Here is a 21186-nt window from a genome sequence, read left to right on the forward strand (position 1 = left end):
TTGACATTTAGTGACAGTGGTCAATTTACCTGCACATTAATGCTGTGAATGGACTTCCTATTCACATAGTCTGCTTCAAGGAGCAGTGATTGGAATGTGTGTGCCATCAATGGAAAAATAAAAATAAATAAATAAATTCAAATTACTTATACCATTCTGATCTTGCAGCACCATGTCATTAACCGAATTATAATTAATAATTATTCATTGTAAGGGTTTTACATTATTCACCTGCAATCCTGTGGAACTCTTCTTTAATGGTTCTCACTTGTTTGTGTCCAGGGAACACTACAAACACGTTTTAAAAAACGTTTCAGAGCGAGGCAACCTTTTCTGACGGCACTGCATACAGTGGCTTTACTATTATGCTTCGCATCACCAATGTTATAAAGAAAATTGCCGTTTGCAAAAAAACGTAATGCGACACAAAGAATCTGCTGGGATATAAAAGCATGTCCACGATGGGTGACGTTAGTGATATGAGGACGGATAAGGTTATGTAGCCTATAGGCTGCATAACAGACTGGGAAGAAAAACCATACCGCTCAAATAGGAAGTTATCTGGAAATGAAAATACATCTCTAGCCTCAATATCATCTCCCGACGTATGTTTAACTCCCTGTGAAGTAATACAGCTTCTTCATCAACGGGATTGTCGACAAAAGGACATGCCATGTTCGAGAAAAAAACCTTTACTCTATAACGTTGCCTAACTGAGTTAATAAAACAATCCTATTTTATTCATGCAGATGACAACACTGCAGTAAAATGCGCCTGATACAGACTGAATGAACGAATGAGGAAATTAAAGAGCGCTGTGTCAGAGGGAGGAGACTGAGAGAAGAAAACCTGCTCCCGACTAGAGGTGTTGAAATTAGTCTATGCATCTATCTATGCATCGAATCGTGGACATGGACGATGCTGCATCGATAATTGGCCGGGGCATAATCGATTATTTCTGTTTCTGTTTAATGTTTTTTTTTTTTTTTTTACATATTCTGTTATGTTTTGCACATTCAGGAAGTGCCATGTGCTCAGTGCTGTAGTTTATCTATCCAATTTAGTATTAGAGCACTGAAGAATGTTTTGTTTTTGAAGCTTGAAAAGCTATGAATTAAATATCCTACATGGCTTAAATAGAAAAACGTATTTGACGCATCGTGATGCATCGAGATGTTTCGAGATATCGAATTGAAGACATAATTGTAATCGAATCGAAAGATCATTGAAGAGTCACACCTCTACTCCCGACCAGGTTAGGTTCACAGGCTCAGTTACCATAGTAACTGACTCTGAGGTTAAGTTCCCTCTCTTTCTGAAACAGGCAAACCCAGAGTTTCACTCATCTCAGGGTTAACAAACAGAGTTTTCACTAAACCTGCTCTCTGAAACGGTAACATTGGAGTCAATTGAAAACCTGGTGCCTCACTATACAGAGGCCAAAGCTTTTGCGTCGTCTATGGAGACGCTGGCTGTATCGTATGACCTGGGAATGAGAAGGGGTTGCCCCAAACAGCATTTAAAAAAATATAATTATTTGAAGAAATTATTAAAACCCCTTGGTTGTTTTTGATTGTTACATTGTTTCTGGATATATCTTCAATTTGCAATTTACTTGAACAAAAAAAAAAAAAAAAATCCCATTTTGGAAATTCAAACCTTTGTATCTGAATGAGATGGAAAGACGGAAAACATCTTACATATCAGATGCAAAAAAAAACAAAGAAGGCAGGGAATGAGAGAGGGAAAAAGGGAAGGACGTAATGAAGGAAGGAACCTGAGCTGGCTTGTGCTTGTTTGGATTTGCAATATGAAGACAAAGCAGGCAGCTTACTTCCTGTGTTTATCTTCCTGTGTCTCCTATTGACAATTAAGATACCTGATGGCATAAAACAATACAGGAGGGAAGAAGAAAGAGATACAAAATGGATGATGGGAAAAGATATGTTCAAAAAAATTTTATTTAAGGGCAAGTTTGTATATCAAAACAGAAGTCAATTAGTGCCCCATACATATACAGTGTGACTGTGTTTACATGAGTCACCGTCTCCAGGCAACCAATGAGACGAGCTGCAGTGAAGCAGCTGCACACGGTGAAGAGCCTCTTCAGAGTAACACAGTGTGTGTGTGTGTGTGTGTGTGTGTGTGTAGGGGTTTGTGAATGTTTTGAGTTCATGGAGGTGGAATTGAAATCCTGTACGAGAACTTTAGTTTGCACCTGTATGTCTACCTTTGTGAGGACTTTATACACTTTTGAAAGCTTGAGTGAGGATACTTTTGGAAAAAAAGGGGACATATTGAACATTTCTTGGAGTATATTATATATATATATATATTTATTATTGCTTTCTGAAATATAACTGTATTTCTGTGCAGCGTCTCCATGGTGACAATTCTCAACAACAGCAAAAGCTGTGGGCAGTGACAAGAAGCCACTTTGTCAAGAAACAGTTGCAGCACATAACTCCCCCTCAAACCACAAACTAGTTTTGACATTTTGTGTTGAGGTTGATATTGATCTCTCAAAATGTCAACCTTTGTGACTGTAATGTAACGTAACTGTGATCTTTTAAAAGCAGGTTTGCACACAATCTTCAGACCTATCTCCACAGTGCTGGGGAGTAAGGTCTGGCTACACCACAGAACCAGCCCTATTTTAACCATCTAAGCGCACGGCGTGAGGCGCCTGGCGCAGGTGTGTTTAGGGCGTGTCCAAATCCACTTTTGACAGCGGAAAAAAGGGTCTGTGCGCCGGCGCATGATTCAAAAGGGTTGTACTTAGTGTCTTCATTAATCAGAGTTGTGTTTTAGGCGTAATATGCAATAAACCAATCAGAGATCATCTCCCATTCCCTTTAAAAGCCAGGCGCGTTTGGACCTTGAAGCATTGCTATTATGATGGCGGATTTGCACCGTAATATTTTTATTTGTAATGTTCTGCATGTTTGTGTGCTGCTGGGCTTCCCTGTGTGTGTAACAAGCATAGTTTGCGTGCGCTGTGCATAAGCCTAGGTGCATTTTACTAATTTTCTGTTAAAATAACAATGAAATGCTGCACTATTGACTTTAGACCAGGTTTTTGTTGGTCAATGGCACGATCACTTCCCGCTGCCTCAAGATAGCAATACGCCCAGAATGCACTTGAACACACAATGGACGCAGGTGCATTTGCTATTTAAACGACGTGGGTGCTGGACGGGAAATTGACAACTGTGTCGGTCTTAAACTAGCAAAGACACTTGCGTCGGGATTTTACGAGTGGAAGATAGGACCCTCTGGGTTGTTTGCATTTCTTTAAACCAATCACAATGGTCTTGGGCGGCGCTAAGCTTCGGACGCAGCGACGATGGCTCTGCAAAATAATCTCTGGAAGGAACTTGTTTTGGTGGAACATTTACACCCTGTAAAAGAAAACGCCAAATACAATATTAAATGACGTTAACTGTTGACACAATAAAGTAATGTGAGCTAATTAAATTAACTGGATACATGGTTAATGTCATTTCTCTTACCAGTGTATCGCTGTGTGTACTTTGTCCACAGCAATCCCACAAATCAGTTCCAAAACGTCCCAGTTAGAGAGGAAATGCCATATGTAGCTATAATGGCAGTTCCAAGTGGCTTATTTCTGTGTTTCCACAAGTAATTTTTTTAGTCGGACTCAAAGACAAGTGTTTGAAATGATTTATGTTTGTTTGGAAAGCTGTAGGAAACGGATGCAGCCTGCCCTGATGTTTTGCATGAGTCTACTGTATGGTGTGTGTGTGTGTGTGTGTGTGTGTGTGTGTGTGTGTGTGTGTGTGTGTGTGTTCTTGTTTAACTATATTCGTGGGGTCCAAAAAAACAGGAGTCCAGTATACTTGTGGGGTCCCGACAGCTTTGTGGGGCCAAAATGCTCTTCCCCACAACTTTAAAGGGCTGTTTGAGGGTTAAGACTTGGTTTTAGGATTAGGGTTAGAATTAGGTTATGGTTAGGGTGAGGGTAAGGGTTAAGGTTAGGCATTTAGTTGTGATGGTTAAGGTGAGGGTAAGGGGCTAGGGAATGCATTATGTCAATGACAGGTCCCCACAAAGATAGTGAGACGCACTGTGTGTGTGTGTGTGTGTGTGTGTGAGAGACATCTGAATATGTACTGATGCTGGTTCAGCCACTTTCACAAATTTTTTTTCTTCTACTGCTTTCCTTTTTTCCCCTTAGTTCAATCAAAACTTATCTTATGTTTGAAAAAGGTTGAAGATACAATCAGCTTATTTGTCTAAATAAATCTAGCTTTCCACCAGTTGACACATAGTCACTCAAATGTTCTTTTTAGAAGGAAATGTGACATATTTGTTGTGACTTGCCTTCTCCTTCAGTCAGCAGATGGAAAGCAGCCGACAAATGTTTACCAGAAACATTACCGTGTCCTCTGTGTTGCTTCAGCGGATGTTTTTTGTGGCTGATGATGACTTTGATAGGATTAATTATCCTCCTGGACAAAAACTCGGAATTATTATAAAGGAAAAGATTTTCTAAATCTTAGACAGACATTTGCAGATTGGTTTCACTCTTAAAGAGCCCCTACTAAGTCCTTTTCAGCTTCATATCTGTACTGTTATCACAGTTTTTGCTAATGTTGCTGCATCATTTCCTGAAACTTACAGCGCGGCCCAAGGCCCGAATCACAGAAGCTGTGTGCGTTAACCACGCTTAAAAAAGTAACTGTTTAAAGTAATTAAAATATTTTAAATACGAGCTGTTGTTATATTTCATTTGTATGAGAGTGTGCTCCTAGCGTACTTTTATCATATCTTAATGACCAGATCATGAAAATAAGTGTTTTGTGAGAGAGAGAGAGAGAGAGAGAGAGGTGGATGTGCTCAGAGCAGACAGCTGTCGGCGAGCCTGTACAGAGATATTAATAACCTGATTTCTCTGTGTGCCATGTAAAAATATCCCGAATATGATCAAAAACTGCATAGGCCTCATAACCACAATATTCACGTCCATGGCGTCACGTGACTTGACTGTTTACGCCGCCATTTTGGCAGGAAAGTAGTGGCAAAAATGAACGGCACCAACACGGATTTCAACCCGTCCGAGTTCACTGCGCACTTTAATTCAAAAGACATAGGCAGCTATAAAGCAAAACTTGATCGATTAAACATTAGTGATCCATATAATGCTCCCTGAGTCTAATAAACTTTCCTTCGTCCTACTCTGGAGAGTCTTTGAAAGCCTACAAAAGCCTGGAGGGATATAAATGGACGCAATCAGCTGGATTTGTGATGAATATTCAGCTCCATCCATAGGTTTAGCAATACTCAGCGTCCAGCAACCATTTTATCTGCGGATCGAGTCATAAACACGAACATTGTGATTAATAGTGGATGGGTTGCTGGTGAAATAATGTATAATTAATGAGAAAACGATTACTGTGAACAGAGCAGAGAGCAGAACAGAGCTGCTGTCGGCTGCTGCTCCTGTGCGCATTTACGCATTGTCATCATTAGATGTGTTGCATGTCTCACAGAAATAAAATGTTCGCACAGTGCGTAGAGGGTTACGGCTGCCGGCGCCACTGTTTTCATTAGATTCCTCTTGTCCTGAACCGGCCTTTCCAAATTTGTGTTTTTTTTTTATTATCTAATCACTTTGTCTGGTTGGCGGCGTCCGTCAGGCTGGCAGGCGGCAGATGGAGGCCGACGTCTCCGTGCGGAGAAAGGAGACGAGCTGTCAGATAGTTTATCCTGCAGTCTCGTCCTGCGCTAACAACCAGCTCACCATAGGCCTCATTCATCCGCTTCGTCAGCCTGCAGACAGCGGCTGGCAGCTCGTCAGTCTCTAAACAGAGGAGACAGTGGAACAGAACAGAGTGAGGTGCCTCAAACACTTCTCTCTCTGTGCTGTCCTCAAGTGCAATATGTCCACAAAAAGACAAAACCTTTTCAACAACTCAACAATTAAAAAAAAAAAAACCATAGCCAGAAGCCAGTACTGTTGCTAGTAGAAGTACGTATCAACTACTTTAGTTAGAGAACAAAAGCATCTACTGAAAAAAAAAAAAAAAGTGTAGTAGCCGGTCAATCAGGAGTAGTTTATAGCATCAACGTTTCATTTAGGAGATTGCTGCCGGAAATGTCTCTCATTTTGGCCGGATATCCGTCCCCTTCCTCTGTCTTTGTGTTGGCGTTCTAAACTCTGGTGGATTTCTGAGGACTATGGTTAACTTCTCCTCAGATCTCTGCAGGGTAAATCCAGACAGCTAGCTAGACTATCTGTCCAATCTGAGTTTTCTGTTAAATGACTAAAACAACTTTTGAACGTACATGTTCCACCAAAACATGTTCCTTCCCAAGGCTATTTTGCAGAGGCACCGTGGCTCCGTCCGGCACTTAGCGCAGCCCAAGACGATTGTGATTGGTTTATAGAAATACCAATAAACCAGAGCACGTTAATCCCATCCTGGAATGCTGTGTGGACTAGCCAAACCAACTTTCTAGTAACGTTAAACAAACAGTGTGCACCGTTCGGCCGTTTTCCCCCTCCAACCCATGTTCCCACCGTTAAGTTACTGAAATGTAATCTCCTTCACAGCGCCGCTCGGCTCTGCAGTAAATTGCTGTAAGACACTAGTAGATTCTGTTAGTTCGTTCTCATACACGGGACAAACCGGATATCGACTGGCTACATTAACCACATCATTGGACATAACATATTATGCATATGCAGAGCAACTTCAACTTTAATCAATGAAACTGGCTACATGGGCTTAGCTGTCCTGCCTCCAGCTTAGCTGACATGCAGCACTAAGTGTATTGCGTCATTTCCATTTGACGATGCCTCTTTGTTGCCGATAGCGTCCAGATTAGGTAGCTTGACGCAGTTGATTTTGTCATATTCTCATTATAGCGGCTAATTAACCACTTTACATTAAAACCTAGACAGTTCATTCAACTACTCATAGCTCTCGTTTTTTCAGCGACTTTCTCGCTAATCCCAGTTGTTTACACAACAGTTCTGTTAGCCACTTTAGTTTAGCAGTTAGTAATGGCTTCTCTCTTTCTTCCTCTCCAGGGGCCTCGTTATCCGCTAACCGTGTATACGCACAGATGCGTGCGTATGTAATGTATGTGCATTATGTATGTAATGCATAAGAACATTGCCACGTAAAATGTTGAATTTACCAACGTGCACTTACACTTAGGAATGTGTGTGAATATAAGCACAGCTCTGGCCATGCTTATGAACATAATCTAGTGGTAGAAGAGAGATACTACAAATAAAAGCATTTAAGAGTGTCATAGTATGCATTAAGCAATCAACATTTCCTGTGTTTCCTTTAATTAGAAAACACTCAATTAGTCATTTTTCTAGTTTTAAACAGACAAGTTGCCTAATTGGTGTCAAACTCTATAAAAGACCGCTGTGACAAATGTTTGAAATATAGTGCAATGGCTTGTCTTGCGTTATCGGAAGACTTGACAAACAATGCGCTCCGATGTGACGCATTTTTTGGCCAATGCTTTAATGTCAAATTTTTTTTTTTTCTGGGAGAGTTCTTTCCTCAGACTCAATGGAATTAACCCCATTGCATTAATTGCAAAGGCTGATTAGGTGGTGGGGCGTTTTGAGGCTGCTGCAGATCAGCTGAACACGAAGTTCATGAAGTGTCAAAAACTGGTGTTTATTAAAAGAACAAAAAAAACATACTCAAACAACAGGCACAAACTGAACCCAGACTGATACAAAGAATAAACTGAGGCAAAATAACATCAAACACACCAGCAACCTCACAGCAAGCTGCCAAGTCCTTTCTATCTTCCACTTCTTCTGAAGGCACTTTTAACCTCTAACCAGCCTCACCTAATTGGACCCTACCACCTGCACAGGTGATTAAAGGGTGAGCTAAACTGAACGAATAACATTAACAATCCGGATCTTGAAAACACCATTACATGTAGATAGATTAGTTACTGCTGACATTTCTATTCATCTAGACATGTGCACCCACAACAATAAGCACCCAACATATATAAAAATGGCATTCACTGCAGAACTATCTTACCCGTTGTTCTACATTTTAGGAGTGCCCAGCCCCTCCCTGGTGAAAGGACCTAATCAGGCCCACCTGTATGCACTCACCTTGATTAAGCTGGTGAGGTACTGACATCACAGGCAGAACCATAGCAAAAACAGTATGCACCCGTGAAGCCACTAAAAAGACCTATGTCAAATGATAAAGTAGCAAAATAAAAACATTACATTGAAATTAAGGATAAGCAGACACAAAACATTGTTAGTTTAGGGAACAGAGGCCAGTTAAAAGGAAGAAAGGCAGCATTTTCACATGTTGGAGCCACGTTTCTCCTGTATGTTTATGGTCTCATTTATATTATTATTATTATTCACTGATTACTATATTATGCACTGATATTATATTTGGTGGGCGTGTTCACCGGGGTTTGGGGTTAAGTATAGTACAGTATATTTGCTTGCTTCATCTGGTTTTTGGGCTTTGACAGAGAGGGGGTGAGCCTGTTGACCACACTCACGCACTTAATCGCATCACAAAGTAACTACAGTACATTTGGTAACTGCAGTACTAATTGTATTTTACGTGAAGGAATAAATGATTGAAATTGCATATTCAGCACAGTGTTTTTCATCTCTGTTTAGTCCCTCATGGCAGCACCTTTGTGGACTGCTTACAGCCGCAACAACATGTAATAACTGTGGACTCCGCACAAGGGAAACTCGATGGTTAACATTAGCTGCCCAGTAGTCGGTGCTGACCTAATGTAGCTCCTGTTAGCCGTCCAGCTGGGAAGCCAGTGAGGCTGAGTGACTGTCCGAAAGCAGCACGCCCCGTCAGGTGTCAGATCCTTGGAAAGAGACGGCAAACGGGTTTGTAATTAACATTAAGGATTTAAAATTCACTCATCACTCGTGCTGATTAACAGGGCTCAGCGGGTGGACTTAACGCTCCACCAGAAACATTGCTTGAATGAACAGTCTGGCGCAGATTCTAGATATTATTTTTTTTATAACATTCTGATACTAAGTTAATTAAAATTGCTTTAATATCGGCATAGGAAAAAACAATCGCCCATTATTCCTTCAATCATCGATGTGCAATCTGATCGCCAATCGGGACAAGCTTTGAGTCTATTGAGTTTGTCATCAGAATTAGAAAAGGTTTTATTGCCACAATAAGTACACATATGTGGAATTTGCCTTGGTGAAAGGTGCATACATAGACAAACGTATTAAACATTATTATGGGGGCGGCCTCTGGCTCACCCAGTAAGAGCGTTCGCCCCACGTTGGCCGAGTCCTGCAGCGGCGCAGGGTTCGAATCCGACCTGCTGCCCTTTGCTGCGTTTCATCCCCCATCTCTCTCCCCCTTTCATGTCTATCCACTTTCAAAAATAAAGGGAAAAGCCCCAAAAAATAATCTAAAAAAAAACATTATTATGAAACAAACAATAAATACAGAAAAACAAATATATACATACAAAATAACTGTTGCATAAGAAAAAAGAAGCTGAAAGGGTTGAGTGCAAAATTTGCAAAGAATATACACTCACCTAAAGGATTATTAGGAACACCATACTAATACTGTGTTTGACCCCCTTTTGCCTTCAGAACTGCCTTAATTCTTCGTGGCATTGATTCAACAAGGTGCTGGAAGCATTCTTTAGAAATGTTGGCTCATATTGATAGGATAGCATCTTGCAGTTGATGGAGATTTGTGGGATGCACATCCAGGGCACAAAGCTCCCGTTCCACCACATCCCAAAGGTGTTCTATTGGGTTGAAATCTGGTGACTGTGGGGGCCATTTTAGTACGGTGAACTCATTGTCATGTTCAAGAAACCAATTTGAAATGATTCAAGCTTTGTGAGATGGTGCATTATCCTGCTGGAAGTAGCCATCAGAGGATGGGTACATGGTGGTCATAAAGGGATGGACATGGTCAGAAACAATGCTCAGGTAGGCTGTGGCATTTAAATGATGCCCAATTGGTACTAAGGGGCCTAAAGTGTGCCAAGAAAACATCCCCCACACCATTACACCACCAGCACCAGCCTGCCCAGTGGTAACAAGGCATGACGGATCCATGTTCTGTTTACGCCAAATTCTGACTGTACCATCTGAATGTCTCAACAGAAATCGAGACTCATCAGCCCAGGCAACATTTTTCCAGTCTTCAACTGTCCAATTTTGGTGAGCTTGTGCAAATTGTAGCCTCATTTTCCTATTTTTAGTGGAGATGAGTGATACCTGGTGGAGTCTTAGCCCATCCGCCTCAAGGTTGTGCGTGTTGTGGCTTCACCAATGCTTTGCTGCATACCTCGGTTATAACGAGTGGTTATTTGAGTCAAAGTTTATCTTCTATCAGCTGGAATCAGTCGGCCCACACTGTTAAGAGTCAATGTAGGCCTATTGGAGGCTGTTTTATGTAGATATTGCTCTATGTAAAATCTTTCGGTGTGTATAATCATACTCCCTCTTTTCAGAGGATGATACCTTTAGATTTGGATGGCCCCATCACCTTTCCTCTATGTCACCCACAGAACAAACTTTACATTTTAGCTCTACTATTGGTAAGACACTAATAAAAGCTAAATCATCAGTACGGTATGTTGATTGTTCTCTCCAACACCTTAATATTATGGCTGTTATGAACACAGCAGCCTCCGGATGGGAAAAATAGTACTGTTTTCCACTATTACTCAAGCCATAGCCTCTAGAAGGCATTGCAGTAAAAATAAGGTGAAGACCGGCCTTAATGTCCTCACTTTCTAAAACGGTCCTCACTCCAAGACTTAAAATGTCATGCCGGTCCTCACAATGATAGCCATACAAACACAAACACACATGCATGCACGCACGCACACACATTATTGGCCACGGTGGCTCATTTATGCATAAATACTAGTTAAAGTGTTTGCTTTTGTATCAAAACTTTATTTATCAAACAAAAAGAATGCACCATTGAAATAACATTTCTATAAAAAAGGACAATGGGACTGTTCTACAGTGCATTACAAAACCAGCAATTGTATACAACATTGTGGATAGAAACTTCTTTACTTCATCATCATCATCATCATCATCATCATCATCATCATCATCATCTTTTCTCCCCCCCACTCAAATGAACAAAATGTACACTCTTAAATATTGCAGTCACTAAACTAATTTGGTTGTAATGACTCTAGGATTGGACATTTTCTTAAAAGGCTGAAGTCAAACTGTATTTACTCAAAGAAGTCCATCTGTCTGCCCCCCTGTTGAACAATTATGTTCTGGAAATGAAGTAATTGTCTGTGTGAGAGGAGATAAGGGCTGTTTTAATTTGGCCCCTTTCACCCAGATGAGATGAGGTCCAAATCATTTTACTTTTTATCTTTCCATTATTTTCTTTTTTCTTTTTGTAAGCCGTCGGCCTGAAACTGTCCGTGCTGGAGCTGACTAAGTCGATTTCACACCAACATCAGGACACTTTCAAAGTCAGCATATCCCGGACCAACTTCACTTGGTCTGTTTTTGACCGTGTAATTTGTCCCTTTTTGATCCTCAGTGGTTCGCACACAGGAGGGAAACACCCAAAGAAAGAAGTTAATGAAGTGGAGTTTCCCTTTGAAATGCAGAAGCCAAACCTCCCCAGTCTCCACCTTATCAGGTCTGGTTGGTGTTTCAGAGTTCCACACAGTCACCACAGGACACAGGAGTTCACAAGCCTTCACAGATAAAGGGCAAGGTTTTTTATTATTATAAAGGAACATCCTGGTGTGTTTCTGCATGTTGTAGTCAATTTACTACAAATTATGTTTTACTAACTTGTAGACTAAAAGTTGGCTGTGATGGATATCTATTTTAAACAAGATTCTACAAAATCAAACTACATCTCTGCTGCCACTTTTGCCCAAATTAGGATTTCCTGGCTCCAGATAGCAGGTGAGGTGTAAAACCTATACCCCTGGCTTTAAAACATCACAGACCCTAGGGACACATCTGCCATTATATACATGTTATAATTAAAAAGGGTAACTGCATAGATGCCATCAATCTACATATTTCAGAGTGAAAATAAACAAGAGTGGGGGTGTGTCCTCAGAGTGACCTAGTTTGGTGACAAACCATTTCAATGTTTCATTAAAGGCAGAATGAGTAGGATTTGTCGGTTGCAGTTTGTAAACACAACATTCAAAGTTGGACCCTCAGAGTCACTCTCGTTTTGGAACAAGCTTTGTCCGCTCGGCGTTTCGCCTTGCTATATTTGCTTTTTTCTGCGCTGTGTCTTCCATTATCATAACTTGTTCTTGATTGCGTGGTTACAATTTGGCAGGGACATCCTACTCATTGTGCCTTTAAGAAATAATCTCTCTACAATATTATTTTGAAAAGTACTGAAACCTGTTAAGGCAACAAATGAGAAGAAAAGAAAAAACTCTGAACAGCGCTTCAGTCCTTTTTTTCATTTTGTCCTTTGCTAAACTAAATTTACATTTGCAGAAATAGCACATGGTTATAAATAATATTTTTAAAGAGCACTCGAAATAAAGTAATAATAATAATAATAATAATAATAATAATAATATATTAAATTTGATTATAAAAAGATACTACTACTCTAGTGGAACTGTACACTGTAAAAAAGCAGTGTTCTATAGTTCTGCTTCAGCGACGCTTTTCTCCACAGTAAAATATGTATGTAGAGCCTACAAGAAAAAACAATAAGGAAAAACCCTAACATCTGGCTGTTAGAGGCCAGGGTCAGACTGTGCCCTAACATCTGGCTGTTAGAGGCCGGGGTCAGACTGTGCCCTAACATCTGGCTGTTAGAGGCTGGGGTCACATTGTACCCTAACATCTGGCTGTTAGAGGCCGGGGTCAGACTGTGCCCTAACATCTGGCTGTTAGAGGCCGGGGTCAGACTGTGCCCTAACATCTGGCTGTTAGAGGCCGGGGTCACACTGTGCCCTAACATCTGGCTGTTAGAGGCTGGGGTCACACTGTGCCCTAACATCTGGCTGTTAGAGGCTGGGGTCACACTGTGGCCTAACATCTGGCTGTTAGAGGCCAGGGAAGCCTTAGTATCGAGACGGAGACGAGAAAGTTTGGTTTGAGTTTCACTGTGTACATTTATCGGGGAAAAATACATCCGATCCGGTGCTGATCTAAATGAAAGAAAAGTGTACTTGCACTGGATAATGAATATGACTGTTTAATAATGTGTTTTGAGGGGGAGTATTTCCTTTTGGGAGTATTGCCATTCTGTCTTTGTTCTGGGATCAGCATACCAGTATTTTTTTGGATGTTTCAGTTTATTAACTTCAAATCACATATTTGTACTTCACAATTTCCAAATCATCCCATCAGTTTTCAGATGAATTCACTCCTTTCGAGCAGCCGTTGATTTCAGTCATTTCTATCAAAATGAACTGAGCTCATCCGTCGGGCAACATGTCTGCATTATTCCCGTCAAGGTTATGTTGCTGTTGTGTGGTGAGAAAGTACTTTTGATTTCCACACTAAAAACGCTTAAGTCTAGATGTGTTTGACATGTAGTGATGGAAAGCAGGTACAGATTTGTAGAGTCTGTATGGGCTGGTCTTTGGTGCCGGAGGATCGACTAGTGTTCAGGTTTAAATACAATACGTTACTTCCCTGCCACTGTCTTGCAAAGAAATAACATCTAAAATTATGCAAAATGTTCCCTGTAAGATATGCTATGAAATCTGATCAGTGGCACAGACACAATCTGCTGCATGTCTGCACAGAATCAAGAATCCAATTCGTGCTGTCTGACCACGAAGTTGTGAAACCAAAGTTTCTGCTCCTGTAGAAGCCAAGTTTGTATGAAATCCACCTAATTTTAAGAAAAATATGTTTTATTTGCAATCTTATGGAGGAATACTACACTACCCCCAATCCTAAGCATAACAGCGACATCTCTGATTGGTCCAACTTGCTGTTACCATGGAACCGTACCCACGAAACCGCGAACGGCTAGAGCTGAGCTTCTACCATTGAAGTCTATGACAGTTTCTGTTTCTGAGTCTTGCCTTTTTCAAAATAAAAATGTGCGCGCATCAAATGTTTTATGGTCATGATTCATCTCGTAGCTGGTTGGCTTGGTTTCCAGACTTCAATCTCTTTATATGAGCAATTTTTTAAACGTCAATGGAACAATTGATGGAATGGAACCAGAGCCGTAAAAAAAGTGGGCGGTCACTGTTGAGCCCTATACCGAGGCTTTGTCGCGGCCCTCTCTCTCCGTCTAATACCGAAGCATGAGGGACTCACATGCACTGCTCTCATTCTCTGCTCAGGACGCCATTCCTCCACTATATCTTTACATAGCAAATACATGTTTGCTGCTAAATTCATGTTCTGAATATCGAGTACAGCCTCTTTAACTGAACAAGCAGAATATGCTTCAGTTTGTAGTTATAGCTTGTACAACATAAATTAAATTAGTTATTATTTGGGGTAATAAGCCAAATTCCTTTCCTTGCCACTGCCAAAAAATCTCGATTTCGAGATGGGCTATTGAGAAAAAAGCAAAAACTTAACTGACTTATTGTCGTCTAAAGAAAAATTTGTCTTGAACTTTGAATCTGAGACTAAATGACTCATGATAATGGATGTTGTTTTTACAGTGCGAATCTGGATGACATTTTGATGGACACTGGCTGTTTTGTGGATGCGATCTGTAATATTTCAGGTACAGGACGATCCTTGTCATCAGTACATATAGCATGTCTGATGTATCTGTTTCCAGACAGCTGTGGAGATGCTGCATCTGTGCTACTGAAGTAAAAGAACCAGTTGTCTCTTAGTTCTCTCTGTTTAAAAGGGACATGGAGCCTTTTGGGAAAAACCCTCAGCAGTGCAGAGCGTCTCATCTGTTTCTTGTGTGTCGGCTGCGCAGGAACAAATTAACATAACACAGAACACATTTTAAAATTGCACAAAGACTTCAAATAAATAATTACACATAAATACAGAGAAAGAATAAAAAAAAAATGAACGCTTCGGTTAAAAGTAAAGGCACGCAGGATGTCCTGTTTATCTCAGCGGCAGCAAAAACAAGGCAAATGAATCATGATAAATTCAATATTTGACACATTGTGGAATCGAGAGATGGCTAGCTGGTGTTTATGACCAGGCAATAACAGAAAGACCTGTATTTTAATCAGACGTTTTGACGAATGACACATAATTAAGGTGTCAAATTAACGGTCAATTAAAATCTCTATTGAAATAATTAGAATCCTTGAAAGTTATTTTTGACAACTGCAGGGAAATGGGTAATGGGTAAATTTGTAATCAAGAGATGTGTGCTGCGATTGAAATGTCTGGAGCCAGGCTAAGTTTGAAGCCTCTGCAAGTTTATTTTCATATAAATGAAATAAACTAATGGCTGCCCGCAAGGAAGGAATCAATCTAAGAAGCGATGGATGATTTAGAAAATAATCAGTAGTATGCTTATTTATGGGCTAAAATGTGTTTGACCATTTAACCCTCATTATTTCCTCTGCTTTCATCTTTCCTTCCCCTTCTGACACTGAAAAGAAATCTTGTGTGTCAACAGGCCATTTCATTTAGAAAGGACTGTCAAAGTTTGATTTTCTTTCTTTAAATCAAATTTCAGTCTCGGCCGGCAGCGTCGGATCATCCCATCTGTCTGCAGCTCTGCTTTGCTTTCCGAAAAGAGGAAAATAAGAGAGAACTGGAGAGAAGTATGAAAGCACTGGGCTCAGACTGGATGAATCTCCCAGAACACGCTGATGAGTTTGATCCCCACGCCGCCTGCTTGCTCTCTTGCTCTGTTGAGACGTTACCTTTCCATCCCCTTCCATCCGCAGGACCCCACCCGCCCCTCCCGCCACACAGCCGTAACAGCCCAGCGAGCGTGAGCTTGAATCATAATATTTGAAGCCGCGTTATAATGAATTCCCGGCCTCATTCCTCCGTGCCCTAGCTCACACATACAAACCACCTCTGAATATCAATTCACCTTCTCTGCCTCCACTCTGTCTCCCTCAGGCTTTTTCCTTTCATCACAGAAAGATAAAGGTCTGAAAATTACAATATGGTGACTGGGTTGATACATTCAAATATGGAGCATACTGATGGCCTGTCCCCCCCCTAGAGCTGATTAGTGAATCATTTGTCATTTTAAGCTCCTGCCTTTCTACACACTCCCAAAAATATCCCAACCCATTCATTCTCACACTAATTGTCCAAAATCAGATTTTTCTTTCCCGCTGTCAATACAAATCTAGTTGTTTTAAAGAACTGAAAGGCGGAGGCTCTCTGCTTCGCCGTCCCGATTGAACTCATGTTACAGACATCATCCTGAATCCATAACACTAACCTTCATTCCCTCATTGCAAATATTTTCCTCATTCCACTTTTGAAAGTGAGTCAAACTAAAAATGGTACAAAACATTCCCTCCGTACTCGTTAACAATTTAATTTTGAATAAAGTATAACTTGTTTTGACGGTATTAAAGGCTGTATTTTATCAATTGTCATAGTGGCTCGTGCCCTTAAAAGTAGCTCTCTGTTGAAATGTGTTTAATAAAACTTGATTTGAAAAAACTCAGTACTGACAGGACAGCAAATGTAAAAATATACTTTGTGGAATATGCATTATTTGTGTGTATGTTTTTGTTAATTTTTTTTCATCTCGTTATTTTTTTATAAAAACGGAACGCCCTGAAGTTAACTCAAAGTGAAGCTGGCGGTTTTGCAATTGTCCCATGTGGGCGATCAAGGTTGACAGAGGTACAAGTGTGTTTATCTCATGAAAAATAAATATGGATTCATCAAAAACACACACTGACGTTCAGTCAAACACAAACTGAAACTGCACAAAGTGAAAAAAATAAACACGGGTGGAGATCACTGTCATTATCATCTGCTGCCCACAACCATCTCTAATCTCAATAATAATAATAATAATAATAATAATAATAATAATTCCAAAAATAACTTGATTCCTTATTCTGTTGCTGTAACACCTCCTTCACAATACATTTTTTTTCATCACAGTTACGACAAATTTCAAACTATTTGTTTTGTCAAGAAAACAAGATGGTAGTTTAGTGATCTTATAATTGAGATTGTGATCCAGAGATAACAGTTAATTCAATAGCAATAGCACAATAACAGCATGTGTTCTGCCAGTGCTCCGAATAATTTTTTACTATAACCTTGCTTCAGTGACTATGCCTCAAAAATGTAACTGTAGTCTTTTGTGAACACGTGAACAGGTGTCCTGAAAGCCAACAACGTAGTCTTCATTTTGCAGACTGTGATCAGTCTTCAATACTCCAACCAGCAGGGGGTGACGCGATGCACTGAATGTGACGTACATACAGTGCAACGTGACAAATTGGGAATGAGGGGTTAAGACCAAACTTGAATTAACACGTTTCTCAAAAGGACATATCACCATATACCATATCAAGTCAATCTTCATTTGTCCAGGATGGGATGGGTCCTACCGATCCAAATCCAGATTTCTTATAACATGTGTTCCACATGGATTATTTTACTGCTTTTCATTGACTTCCAGGCCATGGTTGAGACTGAGGCAGACTTGAACAAGGAGCAAAAACAAAGAAGGCTACAATAAGTTTTTCAAGATGAGAATTTGGCAACGACACAAGTCCTTGTAGGTAAAGATTGGAGTATGTCTGGGTTAGGGAGAGTAAAGGCTTGATCAAGAGCAGCAACAGACTGTGGGAGTCTATACAGTCCTGTAAGAGTAGTCAGCTGGATCCGATCCAGGCGATTCAGATCGGTCTAGTAGGTTCTCACACTTGTTTCGAACCGGCCAAAATCAGTCTTAATCCCTTTTGTTTTTTGAAACCTCAGAATCCAGAGGTGAAAGTGTTGCATGGGTTCTGAGTGAAAGTTGAAAGCTGTTTTGTTCGGAAAAGTAGGCATGAAATGCCAGAGAGGATCACCTTGCGTCACCACAACAGGCGACCTCCGATCCAGGTAAGAAAAAGAATGTTTTGATGAAACTTTGGTGGTTGAGGATGTGTTTTCTATTTCTTACTGTAGGTTCTGTTGGCACTTCAAACCATATACACATCCTTATAACTGCACAAAGCTGGAATACCCAAACAAAAACCAAAAGACAAAAGGAATACTTCCAACAGCGATCATGAAAAATAAATGAGCTACAGTCACAGTTACTGAGTTGTGGATAACTCAGCGAGGACGCTAATAAATACCACAAAGAAGAGAAACAGGAGGGATCTTATAACTTTGTCTTCTTTTTTTGTGATTATCCCATCATCTTGTGTCATTAAGCTGAGGCGCTAGGCATTGGGTTTTTCTAGTTTTGTGTTTGAGGTTGAAGAGTCTAGAGGGGTTTCAGTTTGAACTCCTAAAGAAGCCCCTCCACCCTTGTCCTGTTCTTAGAGTTTAATTCCCTTCTATGCTATCCCGGTCCCAAATAGTAGACACTACCTGAGACCAGTAGAAACCAAACAAACTCAACCCAGCACAAATGTAGGTCTGATTCCAAAGAGGCGTCTTCAAACTCAGATTGACCTGTTGCATATGGACAGCAGGTGACATCAAGGCTTGAAGAAGGTTTCCAGACTGGACCAAGGCTGAGGGCTGGGCTTGGCCGGTGTCAGGGGTTAGAAGGCGGAGCCGGTAATGGCGTTGAGCTGCTTCATCAGGCCTTCTAGACTGGCCATCTGCTCTGAAAGGTCGTCCTGCTCATAAACCTGAAAGACAAGAAAAAACAAAGAATAGAGCAGGTTACACAACTGTGAGCTTCATAAAAACCTGCTTGAAGGTCGCTGTGGTAACTCTATAGATCAAGAACTTAGCAGTTGGTTGACAACATCTGTGACAAAGCTGATATTACCTCTTGCTTCACAATAACAGCCTTCCCACCATTTGCCAAGGCAAAACACTGAGGCTGTTGTCTGTTAGGTTAAGGTCAGAATCGAACCGTAGGAGTGAAACTCAACTACTGCAGCAACTACTGACTAAACTACTGAACTAACCACTTAATGCTGAACACAATAAGCATTTGAAAAATGTCTCCTTTTTGGTAATTTGCAGGTCAGAAGACATACATTTAGTTGAAAACTGATTTTAATTTAGATGTTTAGGTAACATTGTTTAAACAGCATTTCAATTACTATATATCAATGTGAAGCAGGTCCTAACTACACGCTGAAATACAGTAATTAAAATGCTGCTGAAACACTGGTTTTATGTAGGGCTCCCCCCTAAACATCCTGTAACGCCCTGCAGTGCCCTGCTATGCCATGAACTACTACGACTACCATTTATAGTCACTGTCTCATTATCTTTATTGTGACTATTATTGCCAGTGTTCATCACATCTCCAACCGGCACCATCAGATACCGCCTACCAAGAGCTTGGGTCTGCCGAGGTTTCTTCCTAAAAGGGAGTTTTTCCTCACCACTGTCGCACTAAATGCTTGCTCTTGGGGGAATTACTAGAATTGTAAACTATAGAGTGTGGTCTAGACCTACTCTATCTGTAAAGTGTCTCGAGAGAACTCCTGTTATGATTTAATACTATAAATAAAATTGAATTGAAATTGAATTGAATTGAATTTATCTTTCAAGAATCTTCCGATTCAAACCTCATGTTCCAGCAGCACTTCTTCTACTACTGTCCAATGTGACTGCCAGTGCTGCATGCAGACATGCAGGAGAGATGCTCCACTGTGCTTTAGGGTTGAGTTACTTAACTATTACACTTCTCATCCATCACAGATGATCAAAGGTACTAAAAGGGAGGTCTTACAGGTAGAATGTGAGACTTGACATGTACACCCTGAATGTGAGGCATTTGCCCACACAGAGTTGACTTGGACAATTCTGATTCAGGCACAGCCTGGATGTGTAACCTGAATGTTTCTTGCTTTCACATCTTAATCAATTTGGCTTGGGTTTAACTGAGACATCTAGATGTCTTTTGACCTATCAATAACTATATCAGTGCTTACTGTCATCCCCCTGAACCCTACAGTTTATTGTTATGACATGGTTACTGCAGAGTTGGAGGAACAAATCAGAAACATCATCATTCTCCATCAACCTGTTATTCAGGAACAACATATTAATGATCATTAATTTGGGCATCCCAGGGGAGGTTGTGACATGTTTTAAAGCTCCATTCTTGAGGCGGCTGCTAGGACTTGTAGTCAGAAGGTTGCTGTGCTGGGCCGTCAAGCTGAAGACGCAGGCCTTCCAGGCTTGGTTGGCCCAGAGGTCTCCTGAAGCAGCAGACAGTTCCGGGGGGCCAGAAGGGCTGCAGCTACGATGGTCGCCAAAACAAAAACCTGGGTGTTGGAGGAGTTTGGAGAGGCTATGGAGAAGGACCTCTGTTGGCCTCAAAGAAGTTCTGGAAAAGCAGGGCTTCGCTCGTGTTCAGGAATGGGGGATAACTGCAGACCCAGACTGGGGATATTGTTGAGCGGTGAAAAGAGCACTTTGAGGAACTCCTGAACCGGACCAACATGTCCTCCGTGGGGGAGGCAGAGTTTGAAGAAAGAGGGGAAGCTATACCCATATTCCTGGAAGAGGTCACTGAGGTAGTCAAAAAGCTCTTCAGTGGCAAGGTTTCCAGGTTCCGGGTTTCTCCAACTGGTAAGAGACCTAGGGGTAGACCCAGAACATGCTGGATGGATTATATATTTCATCTGGCCTGAAAACGCCTCTGGATCCCCAAGGACGTCTGAACAAATAAGTACCAGACCATTCTTCATTCGTTTCTTAGTCACATTTTTGTGTGCCGTTGTTACGACCCTCGGTTAGAGATAACTTTATTTAAGAGATAACTTTATTTTTGTACGAAGCAGTAGGAGTGAATCACCATATCAGTTTGACTATGTTTTCTCAGGTTTTTCTTTAGTTTAGGGAGTTAGGTTTAGAAACTGTATTTTTGTTTGGATTCTTTTGATTAAGGTTTAGACAGAACTTTGGTCAGGAGAATTAGGGTTTTCTGTTTATTATTTTGGCATTGATTCACCCTGAAGGTAAGCTTCCGTTAGAGTTATTAAGATGAAATTGTGAAATAACCTTGGTTGTATCATTAAAGCAATAAATTGCTTTGTTATGATTTCAATTTTCACTCTCCCGTTTCCTTTATGTTGTGCTCTGACACTCCTAAACAG

At 40.8% G+C, this 21186-nt stretch overlaps 1 protein-coding gene across 1 annotated transcript in view; it reads right to left on the reverse strand.

The window, feature by feature from the left end:
• Positions 1 to 17489: 17489 nt before the first annotated feature.
• The window catches only part of dcc (DCC netrin 1 receptor), a 217608-nt gene continuing 213911 nt past the window's right edge, over positions 17490 to 21186 (reverse strand). Inside the window, exon 28 of the mRNA XM_031287325.2 lies at positions 17490 to 18753. Coding sequence (XP_031143185.2) covers positions 18664 to 18753 — 90 coding nt within the window. The 3' untranslated portion in view covers positions 17490 to 18663. The remainder of the gene's footprint in view (positions 18754 to 21186) is intronic.

This window comes from Sander lucioperca, chromosome 14 (genome assembly GCF_008315115.2).
Source record: "Sander lucioperca isolate FBNREF2018 chromosome 14, SLUC_FBN_1.2, whole genome shotgun sequence".
Classification (NCBI taxonomy): Eukaryota; Metazoa; Chordata; class Actinopteri; order Perciformes; family Percidae; genus Sander; species Sander lucioperca.